This window comes from Canis lupus, chromosome 13 (genome assembly GCF_011100685.1).
Source record: "Canis lupus familiaris isolate Mischka breed German Shepherd chromosome 13, alternate assembly UU_Cfam_GSD_1.0, whole genome shotgun sequence".
Taxonomy (NCBI): domain Eukaryota; kingdom Metazoa; phylum Chordata; class Mammalia; order Carnivora; family Canidae; genus Canis; species Canis lupus.
Genome location: NC_049234.1, coordinates 27651806 through 27678021, shown reverse-complemented (window position 1 = coordinate 27678021; position 26216 = coordinate 27651806). Strand labels below are relative to the sequence as shown.

Genomic DNA, 26216 nt, shown 5'->3' with positions numbered 1-26216 from the left:
GAACTAAAAATAATAACACCATGTTTCATTCTATAGTTTACATTTCTTGGCTCACATTATGGAATTTCTCCAAGGTTTTATTTTAAGTTCATTGTGTAAGTTTGGTTTTATATTTTTTGCCTGAATGAATTTCTCACTTGCATTTCTCTTTCCTGAATCCATGTTAATTTTTATTATGCGTTCAAAGGATTTAGAACCTATTGCATTCCTTCCATTATGTTTTGTTTTGTTAATTATTAGTGTTAATTCTCCATGATTTATTCCCCCCCCCCAAAAAAATATTATCTTTCCGTTTATCTAAAGTTCCCTGCAGAAAGCAAGCTAAATGGCCATCATTTTTCAGAGTGCAGAAGTAATTGTAGGACACTTTAAGCCACAGAACTCATCAGTAGTTAATGTAGAGTTGTCAATGGTATATTTCTGAAACGTGCTGCTTTTTTCCGGCTCAGCTTTATGGAGGCAGAGCCTGGAGGTCAGCCACTGTATTCACCTTTAAAAGCACATTTGTCTGATGTAAAGCAAGGTCCATTCAAGTTGTTATTCGGAACTTAATTTAGGCTAGTAGTAAATATGTGTAAGGAATGTCTTAGAGGCAGATTTATAGAATGTGATCTTTTTTTGGAAGTTATTAACATCCAAATCCTTGCTTTACAAAAAATAAGTACTCTTTATTTTTATTTTTATTTTTTTTAGTACTCTTTATTTTTAAAACTTAAGTTTTAACTTAAATTAGCAAACAGGCTGTTAGAGGTGCATAATAGTTTTAAAGCATTCAAACCAACCTAGAAATTATATGGGCGGACAAAGAGCAGTTCCGTTCACTGGAAAGCATTCCAAGGAACAGAGTTATTCTTTTAATAAGAGTTTTGATCCAGGGAGATTTCAGATTTTGTTTTTAATGCTGCAGGGAGGTAGAGATGTGGGAACAATCCCTGATTCCAGATCCAGAGTTGAGTGGTTTTCACGCATTGTCATTGGGTGGAAGCAGAAAGCTCCGTGGATTTCATTTATCCCAGCCTCTTGTTTTGTCCCATGCCTCAGTTCTCCACCACCTAATCTAATCTTCCGTCCTCATTGTTCTTTATTAGTATTATGGACACATTGCTGCCTCCTTCAAGAGAACTGTGTGTGTTGCTGCTGTTTTGGGGGGCTGTCATGGAGGCGCTGGTGGAGGATGATCTGTAGCAGAGTCCTGCAGTCACATCTCCGTCCACAAAGCCTGAAAGTGGCTCTCAGGGAGGACTTAGGAGCCAAGATACTATAAGTGCAAGGCTGTGGGCCCTGATTAGAAGTAAACATGTAGAAGAATTTCTAAAGAGATTCGAAAGCCCAACCCACTCCCTACCACTCCCCAGGTGATTGAAATGGTGCCTTTAGATGTTTCAGCTGGAGGGAGTCTGGCCAGTTAAAGACAAAAGACTTAGATTTAAGGACATGACTAGAGCCTGTAACCTCTTCAGGGTGAGTCTGCTTGCCTGGTAAAGCAAGCATTCAGGGTTCAGTTACCCCTTCACGAGGGAGCAGAGAGATGCATGGTCAGTGTTGCACGTGCCCACCTTGGGGACAGGGGTCTGTGCCCCCGCTCTGTGTCCTCAGTGCCTTCCCGGAACATACCACTTGGGTGTTCAGGGCGTGATTTTTTTTGAAAAAACATTTTATTTGGGGATCCCTGGGTGGCTCAGGGTTTGGCGCCTGCCTTTGGCCCGGGGCCTGATCCCGGAGTCCCAGGATCGAGTCCTGTGTCGGGCTCCCGGCATGGAGCCTGCTTCTCCCTCCGCCTGTGTCTCTGCCTCTCTCTCTCTCTCTCTCTCTATCATAAAATAAATAAATAAATCTTTAAAAAAAAAATAAAAATAAAACATTTTATTTACTCACTCATGAGCGACACACAGAGAGGCAGAGACACAGGCAGAGGGAGAAGCAGGCTCCATGCAGGGAGCCCGACGTGGGACTCGTTCCTGGGTCTCCAGGATCACGCCCTGAGCTGAAGGCTGTGTTAAACCGTTGAGCCACCCAGGCTGCCCCAGGGCGTGGTTTTGAACACAGAACTCAAATGTGGAATAGCCTCACAAGGGAATGCTGTCCTAGAGATCTTCCTAACTATTATTAGCATTAAGTTTGCATCCACTGAACCCATACTGTTTGGTCCAAAAGGATCCTGGATGCTAGAGAGAGGCCGTCCTGACCCTGAAGGGATCTCATACACTGGCCATCTGTATATAACCGGTGGCTAAAATCACTTCCGGTTCTTCACCATCACGTTGCAGGTGTTGCTTCTGAACTGGATTATTTTTGTTATGTTCTCTTTGCTTGGAAAACTAAATAAGAATCCTCCTACAACTTTTGGTTACTTTTAGATTTTCTAAAGTAATCTGGGTTTCGCTGAGGTGTTGGATTCCCTAGACACACACTTGGAAGTTTGTCACCCACTTTGTCTTGGTGAAGTGTGTACCTCACATTCTTCCGGGCGGGTTTTCTTCTGTTTTCACGCACCTAAAATAAAAGTTGACGAATAAAACATTGTTTTATTGTCTCATCACCTGAAGTTTATCATGATTCTGAAGGTAGCGTGTGTTCAGGTGTTAATTATCTTTACAGTGGTGTTTTCTCTGTTATAAAAAGTGCTTAAATCATGAGCTATGGCTATCCATGAAATTAACTATGTTTTCAACTGTTCTGCCTTTTTTCTCTGTTGCTTTTGCCCTTCCTGATCGAAGTCTAGGAGAGTAAGTCAACACTTTCCGTGAGAATGCATTGTCCTACGTCTGTGTCTAAACCTCTAAACCCCATGTTCTCATCCTGTAGTTTGCCATTGTCAGTTTATTTCCAACATTTTCAATGTGGAATGGCTGTCTCTTGTCATTGCAGTCTTTAGGAACAATGGGGGAAGTATCAACAGAGTGCTAGTGTTAACTTTAGCTGGTTTGCATCTGTCTTATTCTGGTCCTGGTCACCCTTTTGCCCCACCATACACTTTTCATGACCAGAGAATCCTCTTTTTTAATTAAAAGCATGCTCAACAGCTTATTTTACAGAGCCCTTGTTTAGTTACAAGCCAGAGATTTCTAACAGTTCCCAGAACCTCACTGAGAAGGTGCACTTTTTATTGTGGGTATTTTAGCAGAATATGTGAAGAGAGAGAAGGTGTACCTGAGGGAAGAATGCATTCAGGTTGCATGCACTTCGTCTGTGAGCCTCTTAAGATCTTTCTGCCTTCCCTGTGCTCATCTGTGCCGCCCATAGAACCTGGTTCAGTCCCACGACGCCCTGCCACTGCAAAGGGTTGGAAGCACAGCCGGGGTCCCAAACTATAAATGAGTTCTGGGACTCAGGCCCCAGCCTCGGACTTGCCTGTGACTCTGGTGGTTGTTTCCCCGGTCCAGTTTCCTCTGAAACAAAGGCAAGGACCTGACGGCCCATAAAGGTCCATAATTCTCTCCCCACACTGACCAGTACACAGAGACCCAATGGCAGAACAGAGTCAAGGACTTGAGAAGTGTGTCCAGCATCCGTCTAACCTGTGGCTTCTCCTTTCTAGGATTCCCAGAGCCGGCAAGGAGGGTACAGCATGCATCAGCTGCAGGGCAATAAGGAATACGGCAGTGAAAAGAAGGGTTACCTGCTGAAGAAGAGCGATGGGTACGTGTAAGCTGTCCAGGTGTCCCTGTGCGCTTAGCACTTGCTGGGTGTTAGCACCCTAGCAGCTTACCACCTGCCAGCCAGGAGAATATCCTTCAGAGTTTTCTAATGTGCTGGCTTCCAACCTTGAGCCCACTGGTTCTCCTCAGGTTGTTTAAGCTGCTGTCTGGACAGGAAGCAGGCCCCACCCTGTGGGCCATATGTGACACAAGGGGCTTGCCGTCTCAGGAAGGCAGATGCTAAGTGGATGGGGAAGCAAGCGAGTGGCTGGAAGACTTCATGCTCGCCATGATTTGATTCATCGCCCTTTTCTCTACTGGGCAAGCCTACCTGGCCACCCAAACCCAGCCTTGGGGATCAACTCTGAGTCCCCACCTTCCTCTTACTTCACAGCCAGTGTCACTAACAAGCTTTTCCGTTGCTAACAGGACACAATGCATTTCTTGCCATCTCTGCTGCCCTGCACGCAGAGGAACCACTGCTGTCTCTCCTGGAATATTCAAGTAGCCCGCTAACTGGCCTCTCTGTGTCTCTCCCTCTTCTCCATTGCATCTCTACACAGCACCTAGAGTAGCCTCTAAAAAACATAAAGCATGGCAGGTCATGCCCATGCTTGACGTGCATGCAGGGTCTGACGCCTGCTTCTGTCTCCAGCCTCATCTTATGCCGTCTCCTGCCCTGGCCCTGCCACACCGGCTTCTTTCCGTTGCTGCAGTGGTGATTCTGCTTCACAATAAGTGCATAAGTAGAATCTTAATTATTCGCTTTACTAACTGTCCTTTTTGAAATAAAGCTTCTTGTTTTCTGATTGCTTGTAGGTATTTACCTTCTTGACTTTATCTAAGACATAGACATTTTTTTGTTTATTAAAATTTTAACCATTACGTCTATAAATTACAGTCCTAAATTTCTGATCATAATCAGTTTTGGTTGTCATTCTACTCATGCATCCAACAAATGTCTTTTGGGAGTTTTAATACATGTCAAACACTGTTAGAGACACCTGGGAATATAGCATTGAACAAGAAAGATAAGGAAGTCCTTAGCCTCACAGAGCTTACATTGTTAGATAAGAACTATATGGGAGTTCAGATGGTCACAAGGGCTATGGAGAAGGATAAAGCAAGGCAGGGGATTCTGGGTGTGTACGAGTGGTCCTTACCTGTGGTGGGCAGGGAAGACTTCAGTGAGGAGATGTTTGAGCAAAGACTTGAATCATCTCTACAAAGGGGATCACCTTTACAGAGATGTATTGGGGATGATCCCCTCAGGTGATCCCCTCAGATCTCTGTGGAGATGGCCAGGAACATGCTTCTCATTGTGATACAGAGAGGAGTTAGGCAGAGCTAGGGCAGAGTGAGGACCTGGGGGAGTCATAGGAGACAAGGTTAGAGGGAGGAGGACACCAAGCCAGGAGGGCTTTGGAAGCCACTAGTGAAAGATGAGAGTCATTGGAGAGTCTGAAGCAGAAGAATGCCATAATTTGACTCATTCGAAAGTGTCTCTCACTGCCCAGCTGAGAATAGCCATGTAGGATATAAGAGCAGAAGCAGGAGGCCGGGTCACAAGTGAACCGGGATCAAGGGAACAGCCACAGAGGGGTAGGAAGGAGTCAGAGTCTAGATAATGCAGGTAGGACCACCAGAATTTGTAGATCTGGGTGTAGAGAAAGAAAAGCATCCTAGCATATAGCATAGAACCTGGCTCTCTCTAGAAAGTCAGTGAATGTTGGCTATTAAGTCTTGTAAAAAGTAAAAGAAGAAAAGAAACACCAGTTACCATAATCAGTATTAAACTGGACTCTCAACAGACACAGTGACCAAATTGTAGCCCAAATGGCAGGGGTATCTAGTAGACATAAATTATTATAGTTTTAACACTACTCACCTAAAAGACAAAATGGTTTTCTTGACATCAGAATTGACTGTTTCTAAGTGAAGTGATTAATCTCTAACTGTTCAAGAAAAGTCAACAGGGTCTTTGTGTAGATATTGTTTGGTTCAAACCCTAAAATGTTGAGAGGAAGCATCACCTTGTGAACATGTGCTGTGTGCCTGCCAGAGCTCTCATTCAAGCCAACACATCCAGAGAGGTTACATAATTTGACTAAGATCCTACAGCCAGCAAGAAAGCCCAAATTCTAACCTGGGTCTTAGGACTTAATGCCGGGGTATCTCCCCTTCATATTTCAAAGAAGGCATCACTGCTGCTGATTGTCCTTGGGGTACTCAAGGCATTAGATGGCATACACACACCTGACTCCATTCTGCTGGTCTGTTCTTCATTCATGCACTCATTCCACACACATTTATTAAGCACTGTAGTGTTTCAGGCAGTCTGCTGGGTGCTGGAAGGCTTTTACCTTCCAAGAGAGGTGGTCACAAGAGAGGTGGGCCTCACCCGAGCCTTGCCTACAGTCTGTTGGGAAGAGATAAGGAAAGCACTCTTGCTAAGGAGGCTGGAAGTCCAGTGGGCCAGCCTCCCATAATTGCATGGGCTGCAGAGGGTGAATGAAGATAACCCAGAGTGGCCTGTCACTGGTATCTCTGGAAGAGAAAAGAACTGAAATGCTTCTACATGGAGACAGACTCACTTGCTAACAATGACTGCCCTTTGTGTCGTGTGTTTTTTCTCCTAAGGATCATTTGCTTTAGTAATTTTCGAGCCTAGTTCTGGAATACTCTTTGTTACTTAAAGGATTGTTAGGCAATTTGAAAAACACTTTAAATTTTTTTAAAGTAATTTTAAAGCTTTATGACCCAGAGGCACTCATTGAGAGGCAAATAGCAATTGTTTTACATATATTTTCTCAAAATAGCCCTAGAGGATGGGCATTAATATCTTCATGATGCAGATTAGGCAAGCAAGGCTTCAGGAGGTCATTTACATGAACACAGTCCCATGGTTGGTGGGTGATGGTGCTGGGATTGAAGCCCAAGTAATCGAGCATCAGAACTGGTACTTGTGTAGTTATAATAGGCCATCTTCTAATAGAAAGTTCCTTTTCTGAAATTCTGAGGTTAGGGCATGGTGTAACTGGTGTTCTCTCTGGCACTATCTGAATAGATGGTAAAAGTCCTTGGTATGTCCATTCAAGAGCTTTTCAGGCAAGCATCCTTAAAACTTTGGGTTCAGAGAGAAAAGCACAGGCGTTGAGGCAGTCCCTAGAAATCTCCGGAATAAAAGCTCTCAAAGTGTACAGAGATGGGACTGTACAAAGGATTGACTTGATTTTGCTCCCTTTTGCCTGGTGACCTGGGGGCACCACATGAGCAATGTCTATTAGCCAAAAAAGATTACTGCTTTTGTGTTTTCCCTTGGCTTTATTACTAATACAAAAGAATACGGTTTTGTATTTGATTTTGTGTTTCCTTAATCCACATGTGGAAAAAAAAAACACTAAGGACTAAAGATTTTACTAAGTAAAATGAATAAACTGAGTTGCAACAATTTCCTAAAGATTGACTAATTTGTTAGGTTGATTGGTTGATATCTTAAAATGTGTTGAGAGAGGAGGATGACACTCCCTTGGCTTTAGTGTGTACAGGAAACAGCTCACCCATCTAGCAGGCTTTTAGAAGGGTAAGGTGGAATGCAAAACTGCTGCAGCATTGGTTATGTTAACCAGATGCAGGTATGATCGTGGGACAGATGTCACCTCTTGTCCCCCATTTCCCTAGTCAGTGATGCAGCTGTAATTCAAGGGTGTTTTATAATTGGTAGTTCTGCATTATGTCCTGAAGATACTAGCAGTGTGTACCGTTTGCTTTTGCTCAGATGGTATCAGATTCTTGTTTCCTAGGGCCCCTGGGTGGCTCAGTTGGTTAATAAGCATCTGCCTTTGGCTCAGGTCATAATCTCAGGATCCTGGGATTGAGCTCTGCCAGGGGCTCCCTGCCTCCCCCTCCCTCTCCGTCTGCCCCCCTGTACTTGTGCTTGTGTGCTCTTTCTCTCTCAGATAAATAAATAAAATCTTAAGAGAAAAAGGTCCTTATTTCCCGCGTGAAGCATGTAGAATAAACTATGCTACTAGCAGTAACGTACACAAGAAGACAACATTATCTGTGTTCGGAGTTGGCTTTACATTCATATTGCAGCAGGTTTCTTACAGGACTCATTTAAGAGGGGGAAGGACACATACAGTGATCTTATTTTAAATGCCCAGGAGAAGCAACAGCCCTCTCCTGTGATGTTGTCTGTTTCCCTAAGAAGCCTTCACCTAGCCCAGGGAATCGCTGTTCCCTGTACGTGTCTGTTTTTTCAGGGAGATGCTCTGAACTAGTACATTTGTACCTGCCTGCACATGTGCAGATGCACCTCACAAAGGCTCACCTGGAACTGGACCATCCTCGAAAAAAACCTTCCAAGTTGAAAGGAGTTCTCTTTGACTTTTTCTGACAAGTGTCAACTTTCCCAAAGAGAGGTGTACACATTGCCAAAAATGTTGATCCATGACTCAGAGCTCCTTTCTCTATAGCCTGAGGCAGCCTCGCTCCTACTCCTCCTTGCCTGATGGGTGTTTTGAGTTAACTTTCTTAACTTCTTTAGCTTTCATTTTAATTACAGAAGCAATAGATTAATACAGCCTTCTTGTAGATGAGTCACAGATACGGTTAAAAACTCTTTAGTACCACCCCTCATACAGGTCTGGGCCTCCTTCCCAGAGATGGTGAATGTACTGTGCCTCTTTCCAGACCCTATTCTGTTTATTTGTACATATATTTACATCCCCATAGAAAATGTAGAGCACCATTTTATATGTGGTATCTTTTGGGTTTTTTTTTTTTTAACATTACTAGAGCATACCTGAATTCTTTTAAAACAGCTTGCTTTTTTCAATCAATATAGTAGGCTTTAGAAATGTATATCAGCACACACACATAGTTAATTGATTCTTTTAAACTCCTACATTCTAGTCCATAGTATGAATGTAACAGTAATGCGTTTATTCATTCTCCTGCTATTAGACTTCTGGTGTTTCCCACTCCACTATCAAAAACAGTATTATATGCCTTCTAGTCTGAACTGCCTTCCACCTGGGATAATAAAAGTGATAACAAAATGTGCTGGGGTTTGTGGGGTTTGGGGTGGTTTTGTGGTGACTGTTTTATAATATTGTCATACATACCACGATACAATTGCATGCCACAGAGTGAACCAGCTGCTGTATCAGGTTGTGTTTGACTTGTTTTAGGCTCCGGAAAGTGTGGCAGAGGAGGAAGTGCGCTGTCAAGAACGGGATTCTGACCATCTCACATGCCACGGTAAGCACGTCTGCTAATTTACTGTGTTGCGCCTGTAAGGCCTTTAGCCACATGGACTAGAAAGCAAAAATGTGATGTAAACAGCACTAAAGTTTCCCCCAGGTATGTGTACTGTATGGATTTGGGTGAGATAGTGTAGGATATTCCTTTACAGAAGAAATTGGTCTTGTCTTGTCCTAAGGTGTCCTGCCTCATTCTGTTGCCCTTCCAGAATGTCTCATGTTTGTTCCCTCAAACTAAATCAGGTATTCTGTTATCTTATAATCTTATCTTTCGGGAAATGTTATTGGTGTTTGTGAAAAAAACCTAGTTCTCTGAATTATAAAGATGACAGATGTTTGTTGCATGAAATAATAATTAGGAAATTAAATAATATGTATATAGTATGTTTTTTGTTTTTTACTATTTAAATCACTCCGAAAATCCATCATTATGTTAAAGAGCTAAAATGTATATAAATAAGATAGTGGAATAATAAAATTGCCTCAATTGTGACTCCCCTTTCTTTAAGAATAAAGGCAATTCCATGGAAAGATAAAATAAGCTACTAACACTTACATTCTGTTTTCTCTTCAGATTGTCAGTTATATATGCATATATATTGCATCCTTACAGTTGACACTGGAAGTCTAGCTAGAATTTTTATGTTTTGGGTCACCCATTTTCAACTACAAGTCCTGTACTGGGAGAATTCGTATGCTGTCAGAAAAGATTCAGTCTAGTGGTAGTCAAGGACATGTGCCAGAAAACAAGTAATTACTCTTTTGCCCTTTTAACACTAGCAAGAAATTACTTTTTGTTCTGAATGATGTAAAGATGAGAATGGAAAGTGTATCAAGCAGGACTGGAAACAGCTCAGTGTACTGAGAGTCTCTACAAAGGGCTATGCAGTTAAACCCAGCAATCCCAGCTTGGAGGGAAGCTTCAGTATCCTGTGCCAAGTAATGTCTTTGAATTTATGATAAGCAGTTAATTGCTAACAGGATGGTAAAAATAAAGGATGAGCATTTATTACACTGGCAAGTTTTCATGATTCACAGTCGAGATTAGATTTCCCTCTGTTAAAAAAAAAAAAAAAAAAAGATTTCCCTCTGTTGAGTAAGAAGTACCACTGAATAAGCACTTCTTCCTACCAGACGCTTCATAAAATTTATTTCACTTAATCCCTTCTACAGCCCATGTGGTAATCTGACCTTCATTTTGCAGATGAAGAAACTAAGGTGCAGAGAAGCCCAATGACTTGGCTAATAGTAGGCAGAGTTAGAAATTCAGATTGGGGTTTGACATTACTCCATATGCCCCTTCCATTCTGCCCCTCTTCCTGCAGGACTCTCTCATCCTACTAGACTGTATGCTCTCTTGGGGCATTTACTAGGTCCTGTTCATCTTTCTTTCTTTACACACCCCCTCTCCATTGACCTTGACACATGGAAGGTAGTCAGTACATACTTGTGGCCAAAACCCTCCTGCTGGAAGATTCCATGCATCTTAACAATTATTGGACTCTATGGAACTTGAGCAATTACATTATCTCTGTCCTTTGCTCCTTGCAGAGCCCTTGGAGTGATTCCTCAGAAGTCCTTCGTTTCCCTCAGCCCAACAGGGATTTTTAAACTATCATGCCAGTTGTGACAAGCCACCCATCTGCTCCTGGAAATCCTGCAGGCAGACTTAGATCAGTTAGTAATTATCACTGAGGCTAACAATTATTCATTTATCTAGCAATGTTTCATGAAGCTTCCCCTCCAGGTGCTGTACTGGGCATCACAGATACATGGAAAATGAGTTAATTTTGACCTGCTCATTTTCAATTCCATGCACAGTTACCTTATGAAATGGTTCTATCAGTCACAATAATATTAGTTACCACTAAGTGAGCACTTTCTGTGAACCAGGTTGTATGAAATGCTTTACGTGTATGACCATAGGTAGTTGTTGCCACAACCCACCAGACAGATGCTATTACTAAGAGAGGTTAGGTAATGTGCTCACCTCACAACCGGTGAATGCTGGGATTTCAGTCTTAAAACCTCCATGAGTGCTTAATGGTCAGTGTTTGCTGGCCAAGCAGGGATCTACTCTGCTCATTATGTTGATGATTAAATACTCAGGGATCTGTCTCAGAAGAATTTCAGTCACATGATTCAAGATCAGAAATACTGATGGGAATAGATGGATGGCATTATTGAGTATTCTCCATCAGTTGGGCATTCATTGTTCTGAGGACATTACCACAATCTGTTTTATGTAGCTTCTGTTGCTCCTATTTGATAGACAATGAAACAGTTTCCATTTCTAGGCCATGTTTCTCTCTATGAGAGTGAAGATTCCCACCATCTGATTTTTCCTTACTATCACACCTTCATCCCTATCAACACCACCACCATCATCACCACCGCCGTCATCACCACCAGCACCATTGCCATCATTGTGGCTAATATTGTTGAATGCTCACTAGGTGATAGGCATTCATCAGCTCAATGCATTGTAACATTTAATCCTCACAACAACTTAAGTTATAGGCAATGTCACCTCCACTTTTCAGATGAGGAAGCTGGGATTCAGAGAAGTTCACCTACAGGTTACATTGCTAACAAGTGGCACAGCTAGGAATCTGATATAGGTTAGAATTCTGCTCTAATACCCTCCCACACACTCCAGAACATTCTCTCCTCCTCACTTGCAACTCTAGTTCCTCCCCAGCATGGGATCCTAGCTTAGGCCATCACAGACATAGTTACCCCTAAACCAGGAGTACCTAGGAGTCCGTGTGTGAAAGAAGCACGTACCTACATGTGCAAGCTAGAATTCTTTGATGGCCCGAAGTAGGGTGTGAATCCTGGGAGGTGATTCATTCATAAGAGCAATACAGCCCTGCACTTCTGTAATAAAAACTAGTACGGCCTCTCCTGAGTCAGTATCCTGACTCTTGGGGAGCTGCAGGGTTGACCTGTCTCTGGGCAAGTTCCAGAGTTATCCAGGGTTTTCAAATCCTAAACCCCTACAGCAGCTAGAATGGCGCTCCTCAAGTATCTAGTGTCGTGAGAGGTGTTTGAGCTGCAGCTCTGCATGGTATAGATGGAACATGAGATCGGCAGTTGCCTGGATGTGATCATGCTTGTTCTTCATTCAGCTTTCCTGAGCCAGATTTGTGTCTGATTACTGTCTGATTTTATTAGCTGAGTTGGGCCTAAGTGGTGGGAGTCTAAGCAGAGACAAAACCCAGAAAAGACCCAAGGAACTCCTCCACACCCAGGGAATATTCTTTGGGTTAAATATACTACAGTGAAAATTTCTGACCATTTGACTTTATGTAGATTGGGAGCTTTTAGTCAAAGATTTGCTACATGTACCCTTTCTTTACTCTCTTCTTCCCTTAGATTCATTTGGCTATGACAGTTCTCAATAAGCATTTTGACAAGTTCTGTGACCTTATTACGTTTCATCGACTTGTGTTTCTTAAGAACCTGCAGTGGGAGGCAGTGCATGTGAGGAAATCATGGAGTTAATGGAGTTGAATCAGTGGTAGTCATTGCTAAAAATAAAAAATAAGTTCTCTTCCACCTTCTTTTCTTCCTGCCATACGCATAGCTGTGGCCCAGCCAACTGTGTCAGTGCTTTATTAAGGCTCTAATCCACAACAGGTATCTCATCAGCCACATTGTTCAGTGGCCATGAGAAAGGACTGTGGCATCTGTCAGATTTGAGCCTGAATCCCACCTTTGTCATTTACTGAGTGACCTTGAGAAAAGTATTTGGCTCATCTACATTATAGTGGGGATAAAATGAGATAATGGACTGTGTGTGAGCATCCAGTTAACAGGAGTCATTGATGTTAGCATTGCCTCATTGGCTCTCCTGGTGATACTGAAATCTGCCAATGGGTAGGCTCTGCTGCTGCAAACATTAGAAATTTTGGGTTCCCCTCTCCTGCCCCCAGAGCAGCCCGGGGGTAAATGGGTTCCTCCACCTAACTTCAGATTCTCTCCCACTGGTTGGTGTTATTCTGTTCCCCACTTTTCACTGGCTTTGAGCCACACTCTTTTGCAGCCAGTGACATCACACATAGTCCCATCCCTGCTTCCACAGAAAGGTCTCCAGAGCCACTTTTCCTGACTTTGCAAACACTATTGATTCCTGAGAATCCAATTGAAAATCAAGTCTAGGAGCTTCCTGGGAAAGCATGGGATTGAGTCATCTTTGGAAAAGTGGATAAAAGAACCTTTGTTTTCACAAAATTTAGGGCCTTTGTTTGGGACCCCTTACCAAATGGGAATTCGTCCCATTTGAAGGGCCCCAGTTGGTGTCACCTATCAAAGTGACTCAGAAGAGGGTCAAGCATGCATTTAGATGGATGAGGCATGGTCTTTTGGGTTGACCGTTCATGAATGATCTGCGCCAGGGGCCAGTCATCTCCTCAGCTTACTATTCAAGGAAGAAATACATTTCTCTGCGTACCTGCAAGGTGGGCAATGTGCCCTACAAGAGTTAGTCTGCAAAACACTGCTTTTCATATGTCTGTTGAAAGACATACATTTTTTTTATTACTATTCAAAGTAATACATCCCTATGGGGATCAGATTCAGTGAGAGTCTCTGAATTTGCTATCACAATAATGTTGATAGTGGCTCCCATTTATGGGCCATCTAGTGTGCTCTGAGCAAGGTATAAAATGCTTTAATTTTGAAATACAAATTCTAAGAAAGCTCCGACAAACATTTAAGTCGGCCTCAAAGCTTAAGGGTGAAGAAGTTTATATCAAGCCACTAAACGATTATAAATAAATGTCTATGTTTTTGAATTATTTGCTTGCCCTTTTCAGTGTAAGCGTTATAGTATATAATAAAACTAATAAAGCAAACTATGAAAGAATATAAGAATTATAGTTGAAGTGAAAAATTAATGTCAAAAGCATAAGAGGTTTTGTTTCTCAAAAACCCTTATTTGCTGAATTTATTAACCTCAGCATCACATACAGTTCAGAAAACAGGTTGAAAAGAGAAAGATAACTACCATTTACCATTTACCAATCACTTAGATCATGCTCTGAACTCTGTGCCAAGCTAGAGCTACAAGACAGATGTCACTGTCTTTACTTTGCACTGGTCTACAAGTTCTTAGGAGGTGGAAAATGCTTGCCTCTGATCTCTCAGCACCTAACACACTGCCTGACATGCAGTTAGTGTTCAGTGAATACTTTTGAGTGAAACTGCTCTGTATAGAAGAAGAAACAAAGGGTCAGGGAGATTAAATTCCATGCCTAGGGTGATGCAGTTTATAAACAGCTGGACCCATTTTCAAACCTTAAAGCCTCTGCGCGTTCTAGTACATAAATAAGCCTTTCCTCAGATGCCAACTTGTTGTTAGGTCTTTGAAAGTCTCTTGAATAACCGTTTTATGAAGTAAGGAAGCCCTTATCTTGTCACTGAATCACCATAGGGTCTTAGGGTTAGAAAGGTCTACCAGGGTTTCCTGGAAGGAGGAAATGGAAAATCCTGATTGTAAAGATACTACACAGCATCCGTGAATTTGTCCGAAGACTGATTTTTTTTTAAATCTTAATTTTTCAGATGCCTGCAGATGCTCTTAATTTAACACTTTAACAGTCATTAAGTTCATAATCACTTTTTCTCAACCAGCCAACACTAAAAGTACTTTCGTAAAATAATTTTAATCAAATAAATCAATTTCATAAAATATCACACAAACATCCACGAAGAAGGTTTGGTGTTTTACTCAAACAGGCTGAGAATCCAGCGGGACTAGACCAGGCAAAGCCTCTTTTAGAGGGTGTTCAATTGGCTGAATATTTTAAAAGTGTGAGGGGGGATCAGGAGTACAGTCTTCTGAGGCGCCCTGCAATTAATGCCCTTCCAGCTACTTACTGTGTGTGACTTTGTTAGAACATCTAAGTTTACTCCTCATCTGTGAAATAAGGTAATAACAGTGCCTGTCTTCCAGTGTTGAGAGAATTCAAGGAGTGGATGCATCTAAAGCTTTGTGGAGCCTGGACCACAGTGGGCACTTCATAAACTTAGTGGCTACTCTCACCATCTCAGGGGTGAGATGTGCTGAGTTGGGTCACAGCATCAGATCCTGGAGCCAGACTGCCTGGATTCGAATTCCAAGTGGCACTGAATCCCTATAAGGCTTTCCCTATCTAAATAGAATAGGACCTTAACAGTGCCTGATTTGTAGGTGGGTGTAAAGATTTAAATTAGCTCATTGATTATAAGCAACTAGGACAGGATGTGGGGCAGGATTAGTGCTCAAAAAATGTCAGCTGTTATTACTAGTCCTATTATCTTCTTCCCTGATGTGTTACTACCTCTATTTGAAACTGGGACCTATTGGAGTTTTTTTTTGGTATTGCTCTCCTTCCTTCTCAAGGTCTCTATGAACCAGGTTCAGGTATCTGTCCTCACAGTTGTTTCACTTGCACCCGTCAGAGGTTAACAGCATTTCTGGCACCTCCGGGGCATTCCACCAAAGCCCAGAGCTTGAGGTCTGTCCCTGCCTTGGGCTTTTTGGAATCCACAGACATTTCCCGAGGACTGTTGTTTTCAGTCCAATCCAGAGCCCTGAAGACAACATTGGGCGGCAAGAGGTTTATTTAGCAGGTGCTCTGGGCGTCTGTCAGAAGGCACAGGGCAGCCCGTGGAGCTCTCCCCTCCTTGTCGTGGGTTTAACAACAGGTTTCTGACCGGCCTTTACGGTGTTCTAAGGACTCCTCATCTCTGTCACCAGTGTCACTGCAAGAGAGTATTTTCCTTTCTCCAAGAGATTGGAAGCAATACTGAATTATCAAAGGACAGACTTGGGAGCCCCTGAGTCCTGGGCTCAAACCCATGAACAAGCCATAGGACCTTGGATCCTCCATTTTCTCCAGTGTAAAATGGGTATAATTTACTCATGAAACATTTTTCTGATTCCAAACAGCCCCTGAGCCAGGTGCTAGAGAAGCAGGGATGAGTTAGCAGCTCCTCACTCTGGAGCTTGGAGTGACCCAGGAGAAACGAGCAGGACGCTGCGGTAGAAGATGAAGGGGAAGCTGCCTTCGTGTGGCCAGGGAAGGCTTTTCTGAGCAGACAGCAGTAAAGCAAGGGAGGAGGAGTGCCAGGAGAGGGAGGAGGGGAGTCCCCACTCCTGAGGCCAGAAAGCATGTTCAGGGAGCCCAGGAGAAACCAGTGTGGGTGGAAATGGTATCACTTTCCTTACCCTGTTTTAAAGAGTCTTTTGGAGGCTTAAATAGCACAGTCTTTGAAAGCTATTGCTATCTATATATTCTGGGTTCTAAAAAAAAAGAAAAAAAAGCATTCAAGGAGGAACTTAAAAACTACTTTATGGTTGAAATAGCAGAAGGTCCAATTAAGCAAGAACCATTAAAGGCATAACAACATCCTGAACCACTATTATTGTAAATCTCTTTTTAAAATGCTCTCTCCCCCACTTGGCTGTTCATTCTGTTTTATGTCTCCTCTGCCAGCTTCAGGTGATGCCATTTTTCTTCACCTGATCACCCAGTCTCACCCTGCTGCCCTTGTGACAGGGCACCCTCAGCCCGACCCTTTTCTTTACAGACCAGGACTGACTTTAGAGTGCAGCCTCAGGTCCCCCCGGCACTGGTGTGGAATCCTAACTGTCACGGTCACCCGCAGAAGAAACACGGCCATTCCACTCTAGATGATGTTATATGGACATAGAAAATAAGCACCACCAGTTCCAGAACTCAGAGGGTCACCATGGATTCTCTGTGGGCTTCTCCCTCATTGCAAATGCAGAACCAAAGACATTAGTATTTATTGGAGGACTTCGACTTCCCAAGTTCAAGTTCCCTGAAAAGTATGTTTAGAAGTATGTCTGGTTGTGTCTTACGGGTTATTTATGCTTCTATCAGAAATTTTTACTGTATTTAAATCCCAGGATGATATATTAGCACCAGCAGTATAGAGTTTATTTCAGATGCAAATACTAAATAGTTTTTATTCAGGTGCCAGCATCTGAATAAACTTGGAAGAGGCTGCAGTTGGCTAAATGAATCCAGTGATTCTCAGCCCTGACCACAGAGTAGAACCGTTAGGTTCCATCCCCAAAGGCTCTCATTTAATTGATCTAGAGTTGAAGCCCAAGGGTTGCTTCCCTGGTGAAGAACCACTGAGCCCATCCCTCGTTTGCCAGTGTTACAATTCAGAAGACCAGGGGGCAGGTTCTTACAAAGAGGTCTGTAGACATCTGCAGCAGATTGCAAGGCCTTCTGCAAAGTGCGTGAGCTGGCTTGTGGACCTCATTGATAACTCAGCCAGTTTGAAGTCTGACTCTCACCACATCCCTCTTTATCCACAGAGGGTCCTGTTCATGAATGAAATAGTAAGATCAGCAGGGGGCAAGTCTCCACAGCCTGAGTCCCAAGCATTTCTGGGAATAGCTCTGACCCCCTCATTCCTACTCTGTCTGCATGCTCTGTGTCTTCACATCTGCCCAGGTTCTCTCTGCTCCCCCACCCCACCCCACCCCACCCGTGGCCCACGGCCACCAGTTCACCCTCTGCCACCCTCCTATCAGACAAGATTTGCTGTTCTATTTGAACCTGAGTGATGTTAATGGGTAACTCTCCCAGAAGTGGTTCCACTTTAACAAGGAACACTGTTTTATTCTACAGAGAAGTGGATGACAGTAGAATTTTACATACCAGGTATATGGACACCATTAGAAAAGAGATCTGGGAAATCATTAGTAAGCTTAAAAATAGTAACAGTTACTGAGCACACACTACCATGCTAGGTGCTTTATGTAGGTTTTCCCACTTAATTTTTATGACACCCTTGCGAGGTAGTTGCTATTACTTCCATCTAAAGGGACAAGTCTGGAAGTCCCCTAACCACCAGGTGCTGGATCCAGATTTGACCCCAGGAAGTTGAATTCCAGAACCTGGACACCTGCCACTTGGAGGTGGGGCACCAGATGCTTGTGCATCGCCTTGGTTTATTATCACAGCAAAGCAGCATTGTTTTCCTTCTTTGTGATGAAGAGATTTGAACCCAGGAGGGTGAAGCTACTGGTTCATGACTGTTAGCAAATGGTTAGGCCTAGACCCAAAGCCAGGTCTGATTGTCTCCAAAATTATGGATTTTTCCTCTATTCTACTGTATACCTTGTAGTATGAATAAATTGCCTTTGTAAATTAACAAAATATTGGCATTGCTCCAGACAAAAGGGCAGGAGCCTCGGTTCCCCGAACCCTGAAGTGTGGCTCCCAGGTACTTTTTTTTTTTTTTTTTTTTTAGAGAGAGAGAGAGCACATGCACAGGAGCCAGGGGTAGAGGAGGGCAGAGGGAGAAAGAGAATCCCAAGCAGGCTCTATACCCAGTGTGGAGCACAAGATGGGGCTCAATCTCACAATCTGAGTTCACAACCTGAGCCGAAATCAAAAGTCAGACGCTTAGCTGACTGAGCCACCCAGGCGCCCCAGAAAGCCAGGTATTTGGGGTAGTTTCTCACTGTGACTTCGAAGACCAGCAAGCATCAGTTTCTTGATTCCTTCTAGCAAATCTTCCAGAGGCACAAGGGCCTCACGGTGCAGATGCTGCTGCCTAGGATTTGAGGAACTGCCAAGTAAATCTGCCTCATGTTGCAAGGAGCCTGCCTGGAGCTTCCTCAGGGAACTGATTTCTTAGATGAAGAAGAGGGGGTGAAATTGAATTCAAATGTAAAAGAGGTCACAGATCAAAAGCACCAGCCTTGCAGGTTGTGAGGGCTGAGCCTACACAGTCCTTCGGGGTCATTCTGTGTGCATCTGACATGACTGGAATTCCAGCAGAAGAGTGCAGTAAAACCTTACTGGTTTAGAGCCCACAGATCCAGAAAGTGTGCCTCTTTGGTTGCAGTATATGTGACTGGTTCTTAAAAGGTAAAAAGACTAAAGAAAATTCTGATTTTACAGATTTGAAGGTATAAAAGAAATGACCTGTGCTCTGAAATTAGTGGGTTTACATGTTATTCCCTACCCCATCCTCCCCAGGATAAGAAATAAGGGAGTCCTTAAAATTATGTTTTACCTTCACCTAACATTCTGCTAGCTGTGACCTTAGGGCAAAGTTACTTCACCTTTTTGTGCCTTGGTTTTACCATCTATTCAAGTGGGGGTGATAGTAAGTGGTACTCACTATAGGTTGGTTTTGCAGATTAAACACATAAATATATGTGAAACACCTAGAACAGTGTCTTGTTACAGGGTCTTTGTAATTGTCAAGACACTTATGCTTCCCTCACTTTAATTACCAGGTATGTGAATGTAAGGGCAATAGAAATCTGTTCTAAATGTTTGCCTCAGCTACTCACTGCCCATTTTTTTATAAAATATAATGAGAATACTTTTTAAAAAACATAGCCTATAGTTCGGATGTTTTATCATCAAATTGCTGCATTTTGTAGAATTATTTTAAAAGGTTTTTGGTTGGACAGCCCTGGTGGCTTAGCAGTTTAGCACCGCCTTCAGTCCAGGGCCTAATCCTGGAGACCCGGGATCGAGTCCCACATCAGGCTCCCTGCATGGAGCCTGCGTCTCCCTCTGCCAGTGTCTCTGCCTCTCTCTCTCTCATTCTGTGTGTCTCTCGTGAATAAATAAAATCTTTTTTTTTTTTTTTTAATGTTTTCGGTTTACAAGCTCTAGTTGGTTAATAAGGCATGGATTACAGTGGTTACTATGGTTACATAGGAAATAAGAGTTTAAAAGTTCTTGTGCTGGCCCATGGGGCACCTGGGTGGCTCAGTCAGTTGAGTATCCAACTTGATTTTGGCTCAGGCCATGATCTCAGAGTTGTGAGATGGAGTCCCGTGTCAGGCTCCACACTTAGTAGGGAATCTGCTTGAGGTTCTCTCTCCCTCTCCCCCTCTGCCCGTTCTCTCTCTCTCTCTGTCTCTCTCTCTCTCTCCCTCTCTCTCACTCGCTAAAATAAATTATTTTAAAAATAATAAAAATTTTTAAAAATTAAAAAAATAATAATAAAATAATAAAAATAAAAGTTCTGGGTGCTGGCCCAAGCTCTTTATCTGGCAAGTAGAGACACTCAGATTAACAATTGTAGAAATTAGTAAATGAAATAACGTGCAGTATGTTTGTCAGTTGCAGTAACGACAACATCAGCCCCACTTCTTACCAGAAGCCCAGATGAACTCTTTTTTCTATTTACATTATAGCAGATACTCTCAAAAGTAAAGTGACGAGTTCCTTATCACAGTAAGAAATTTTCAAGAATGTCTGCATATTCGAATATGTCTTTCTCACACATATATCTGCCAACTGGAAATGAGTACCATGGTGTAAATGGTTGGGAGGCTTAAGGGAATCCATAGTTATGCACACTCTAGAAAGAGTTATTTCAGTTAGATGGTACCTTCTCCTCCCCTAAGCTATCTGAAAGACTGCTAAAGGGGAGGAGAACTTTCATTGTAGCCACAAGATAGTAATTTTGGAACATGGAACATGTCCAGAACTGGTGGGATTTTTCAACAGAAGTATTAAGTGTTTGGAGGGAGATAAGGGGACCGGCCATTCCAGCATAGGAAGAACAAGAAAAGGAAAAACAGGGAAAATGTTTTCACATACTATGCAAATGTCCCAAGGGCTTGCCTTGATGAGGGAACAGTGTAATAAATGGGAAGAGCTCTGGGAAGAAATTTGTTCAGATCTCAGCTTTGCTTTTTACCTTCTGTAAAACATTGGTCAGTGTACTTTTGCCTTCCTGACCCTCAGTTTCCTCATCTGTGAAATGAGTACATAACAGTAACCCCACTATTGAGACAATTGCAAGAATTCCATAATAAAATTTACTAAAGTATCTAGCAGTTTAGGTGCCCAGTAAATGAATACTCTTATCTTGCCCCCAAATAAACCAAAATATTTTCCGAAACACAGTAGTGTTAATATACTAAAACTTCAGAGATAAGATCTCACTTTAGGTGTTCAGTATGTACCTAACACGTTGCTGGAGGATTATTGTGTTTATTGACTGCATGCCAAATATACGTGTGCCTCTAGGGCAGAGTAGGTGTCTAGATAAGTACTTACTGAACAAAAAGTTTGAAACGACCATAATGATCAGAACAGCCCTGTTAACCAAATATTAGCGTAGAAAGTGAACAGAGCTTTATTATTTTTACCTCTTCCCACACAACGGCCTCAGGCTGCTGAGGTCAGTCTCATTCCCCCAAGTAATTAATGATGTTCACTTGTTGTTTGTGAAGCCGAGCAATTCAATACGGTGATGGAGGGAAATCATTTCATTTCTGGATACTAATTCCAGTAGCAGCTGCTTCCTGCTAACAGAGAAATACGCCTGTGCTAACAACTTCACACTTCCAGCAAAAACATTTCACCGTGGTACACACTCAGCTGTTTGAGGACAAATGTGGGGTGTTTGTTTTCTTCCAGGAGACGCAGAAACGTTAATCAGAGTTGACTCATTCCGTTTCTACAGGCATTTCTACTTACATGTCTGATGATTTTCCTAGCTGAACAGCATTTTCTATTTTGAGTGGCAGAGCATTATGTCAGAGGATAATATCTTCATCACTTCTGCTCATGGAATGCGTCCAGAGCTTCCCTAGTTGGAGCATTTTCAAAAGTGAAAAACTCGAGGGTGGTCTTGCCGTGTGTGTGTATAAAATGAACACATCTGTGTATATTGGTAATTGAAAAAAAGTTTGCAAAACAATATATACAACTTGAACCAACCCCAAATTTTTTTTTGTAAGATTTTATTTTGAGAGAGCACTAGAGAGAAAGCGAGCAAGCACAAGTGGGGGACAGAGGAAGAGGGAGAAGCAGACTCCCTGCTGAGCAGAGAGCCCGATGTAGGGCTGGATCCCAGGACCCTGAGATTATGACCTGAGCAGAAGGTAGACACTCAACCAACTGAGCCACCCAGACACCCCTGGACCCATGATTTTTTAAAACCGACATCCTTGCTCACTCGCTCTCCTTCTCCCTCCTCTCTTTCCTCTCCCTCTCTCCCCCCCTTCCCTCCCTCTCCCTCTCCCTCCCTCCCTCACATACATACATTTGTAAACTCAACTGGATTAACTGTTTTGTCTGGGTATAAAGTGAGATTAACAGGTAGCGTTTAGTTTCTTCTTTGCACCATCTGTGTCCCCTAGTGTTTCTTCAGTTAGTATCATTCTTATAATGAAAAGTGAAATGTGTAAGAGGACAAGCCTCAGAGTTTCAGGGAACAGAGCTGTAAAATCTTTGATTTTGTATTTGAAATAGAAGCACCCATAGCTTTTGAAAGCTGCTGCTCAGCAGCAGACCTGCCTTCCCTCCACTCACTGTCCAGATGCCTGGACTGAGTGATACACATACTATAGAGAGGTAGCTTTGGAATAATTGTTTAGAAACCTCATCTTTTTAGCAGTATCTTGAGTCCCCAGCCCCCATTACCATGACTGCAGCTTTGATTCAGGCCCCCATCATTGCTCATCCATCTCACGGCCTCGACCTCCTCCCCCGCCGCCCTCCTGAATGCATGGGACCTACTCACTGCTCTGGTGGACCCCTTTCAAGAGATTGCCAGAGCCACTGGGGCAGGAATTTGAGCTCCGGAGCACCCCAGGCACTTCTCCCAACCCCGCTAACCTCCCTATAGGCATCACTGCTGCCCTGGTCTTTCCCTCTGCCCCCCCCCCAGGTGCCTGCACCTGTTCCTCCTCACTGTTCCCCCTCCCTTCCCCCCTCCTTGTTCAGACTCCCCCTCTGGGTCCTGCAGGGCTGAGGCTGCCTCCGTGCAGCACTCCCCAGTCAGGATCTACATTCTAGGTCTGTGCCTCTGTGTGTTTCCTGTAGCTGCTTGATGGCAGAGTGCTTTCCCTTTGTGCTTGGAACGTTGTAGAGGCTCATTAACTATTTAGCCAAATAAGTAAACAGGTATAGCAAAGAGGCTTCTAAAATTTCTCATCAGTTACAGGAGTAACTGGGGGAAAAATCAGAGGACCTGAGAAGACAGAAAGTAGAAGTTCATCTGGGGCACCCTCGCTCTCTTTGTTTGTAACCTAGATGTGGAAGGGCCCCCAGCACCCCCTGGGGTGTGAGCCACAGAAGGGAGGCCAGTGCCCGTCACGCCCAGCAGAGGGAGCTGCAGGCACAGTGGCAGGAGCTGGTCTGCAGGAGCCTGGAAGCAGAACTTGGAGTCGTGGTACAGACTGGGGTTTTTATTCTGCAGGAAGGACGTAATAAATACATGCTTTCTTTGCTTTGTTTTTTCTTTCCTCTACTAAAACAATATGAAAGCATTTCCTAAACTGTACACAGTGATGTAGCCCAGGGCGATTCACTTAGTCTTACTTTGATTTTAGTCTGCCAAAATGCCAAGAAGATTATACCTTCCTTAATCAACATGCCTATAAATTAGTACTACATGTTGAGAAAGTGCTTTGAAATTTTGGGGAGTCATACAAATCAGAGTTTCTATTATTACTCTTGTTTATTTCTGAGCCTTCTGGGGCCTTGGTCTGCAGACTTTGGTTGAGCATACCATGCTCTACTTTCTGATACTCGTGGGCTCAGATTTGGCAATGTTGGCTGCTTCAGCGGTCAAAAATTGTGTTCTTTGCTCCTCAAATTGACATTTGGGGTGACAGGTCATTTGTCAGATATCTCACGAGCATTTGGGGGAAGAACACTATATTGTAGGCGAGATGTACCTGTGTCAAATGAAGTGCATGTTGATATGATAATGGTGGGCCGGTAGGCTTGACAAAATTCCAAGGGAAATAAATATTCTACATCCTCATGATTGGAGTTGTGGGCCAACCGTGAAATGACTCAAACTGTTTAGAACCCTCATCATCACAAGCTTCCCGGTAATATATACTCTGAGGTCATCCATGCTTAGGGATGAGAGGTGAATAGTACTGTTTAACTTTTCTGAATACTAATATTAAGTATTTTTCTCCCCTCTGAAAGTTTTATATATGTTGGTGAAGTTGTTTTTTTTTTTTTTTTTTTTTTTTTTTTTTTTTTTTTGGTGAAGTTGTTTAGAAGTACTGGAGTAACATAGATTTGGGGAGGAAAAAAAATCATTCACATTCAAATGTGAATGGTATCTAAACAATTCTTTAAGTCTTTCTAAGAGATTTCTCAACTTAGGATAAGAAACCTAAACTTCTTATTATGCATAATCATCTTAAGCTTGGGAAGTTCTTCCTTATGTCTGGCTCAGATCTTGCACGATGTGAGTGCATTTCTTCTTCATCTGGGCAGATGGAAAACAGCTGTCCTGCCTGCCCCTGTAACCGCCTTTCATGTTCTCGAGGATGGTCATTAAATCTTTCCCTGGTCTTCTTTCCCCAGAACTAAATAGTGCCTTCAACCAATCTTCAAAGTGCCCATTTTCCACTGCTTTAATCATCTCCTCATCTCTCCTAAGCTTTTCTCCATCCCTCTTTAAATGCGGATGCCAAATTGGAACACAGTATTCTGTGGAAAGTCTCCCAGTGAACAGGACCACTACCTGTTCAGGCTGTCCCACATGATTGTCATCTTAGCAGCATCCAGAAGGATGAGATGCAGGACCATTCCTTTTGCAGTAGGGGGCTAGGGGAGGGGGACCTCGAGGTGGCTGCAGCTGTGGGTTTTGGAGTTGGGCCTGTGGCAAACCAAATCCCAGATCCATTCTGAGAAAGCTTTGCAGGCCTGCAAACCCCTGCCTCCTGCTTCTGGGTTTGGCAGCCAGTTCTGTAGCACAGGACTCCCTGCCCCAGTGCTCATTCCTCTGAGGCAGAACTGTCCCATGAGGGATTTCCTGGCTGGTGTCCATGCCTGAGTCAAACCATACGTGCAGTAAACATGAAGTCCCTTGGGGTCTCTCACTTCCAACCCCCAGACAGCTTGCTTTGGAATAGATTCAAGACAAGAGGGATTGTTTTCTGTGTCTAATCTCATTGAAGTCACAGAGGGAGGAGGATCTCAAAAACTGTTGGGCGAGTGCAGGAAGGTAAACAATGTAATTGCCCGGTGTCCATCATCGAGAATGGGAGCCGCGGCAATGGGAGTCATTGACGTTGTCTTGATCATGCACCATTTCTGCTACTCGGGACTTCGGGTCACTGGCATACGACCTTTCCTACACTCTCCCTCTTTGTTTTCCCCCCAAATTTAAGTTCCTGGGGATGTAAATGGTCCTGACATGGGGATTTTCAGGATCACAGCTATCAGTCTGAGGCAGGAATACAGGAGTAGGGAGTTCTGTGGCTTCCTTCAGCAGGCTTGTATTCAAGTGAAGGCCATCCTGGGCACATAGACATTTCACTCTTGGTCAGCTCCTCTAGGAAGCAGGCATGCTGGCATCGGCCACTGGCCAACATGTGACCTTACAAATATAGCAGGAGACATGAAAGAGTTTTGACAGAGTGAGTCTGCAGCAAGACTCCCACGTAGGCAAAGCCTAAATTAGCATAACTATCTAAATCCTGCAGGGTCTGAATGAGTTATATGTGTGACCAAGAGATTTGCTGATAGATGATATGAAGTCCTTATTATATTTTCCCTCTCTCCAGATTTTGGGGCTCATTAAGCAGTGTCTCACAGGTCAATTATCTTTGCACGTTTGAGAAAAGTACTAAATTTTCCATTGCAACCAAAATCTGCGGATCCGTGAGATGTCGGGTTTGGGCTGATTAATAACTGGACTCATTTTGAATCCGCTGCATTTCACAGTACGGTTGAGAGTGCCAAAGATTCGTGCTTGGGTGTGTATAAGTTCAGAAAGGTGCGTTTCCATTGAGCATGCCCACTCTTCATTGCAAGTGAGGTGGATTGTCTTAGTTCCATTCTGATTAATCACCAGGATATTTATATACAGTTAAACAACAATTGTAAGATTTTTTTCCTTAGACGAGATTCAGAATTCTAATGGAGTAAATGAGACTCCATCACATGTGCTGCATGAGACTGTGCACCTGCCCTACAGGGCTCTGATGCTGAGGGGGAGAGGGCAATGCAACGTATAACTCCCTCACTTTCTCTTCTAGTCTAACAGGCAACCGGCCAAGTTGAACCTTCTCACCTGCCAAGTAAAACCAAATGCCGAGGACAAGAAGTCTTTTGACCTGATATCACGTGAGTCCTTTTTCTCTCCAGGTCGTTCGCTGTGGCTTCTGACCCTGGGCATCTCCACGTCTGGGCGTGGAAGCAGCAGCAGCTTTCCCAAGGCCTGGCCCCTGGTATTTCTGCATGGGCAGCTCTCTTCATTTTCCCTGAGCCCACCCACCGCGGGGAAGGCAGAACAGTGTCAGATCTGACCTTCAGTAGAATCAAAT

At 43.3% G+C, this 26216-nt stretch overlaps 1 protein-coding gene across 4 annotated transcripts in view; it reads left to right on the top strand.

Moving 5' to 3' along the window:
* Window positions 1-26216, top strand: part of ASAP1 (ArfGAP with SH3 domain, ankyrin repeat and PH domain 1) — a 357363-nt gene that overhangs the window by 272454 nt on the left and 58693 nt on the right. For 2 of the 4 annotated variants that reach the window (XM_038555530.1, XM_038555528.1), the window contains exons 12-15: window positions 2718-2726; window positions 3539-3639; window positions 8834-8903; window positions 25929-26016. In XM_038555530.1, coding sequence (XP_038411458.1) covers window positions 2718-2726; window positions 3539-3639; window positions 8834-8903; window positions 25929-26016 — 268 coding nt within the window. The remainder of the gene's footprint in view (window positions 1-2717; window positions 2727-3538; window positions 3640-8833; window positions 8904-25928; window positions 26017-26216) is intronic. The other 2 variants (XM_038555531.1, XM_038555529.1) reach the window with 1 other exon arrangement.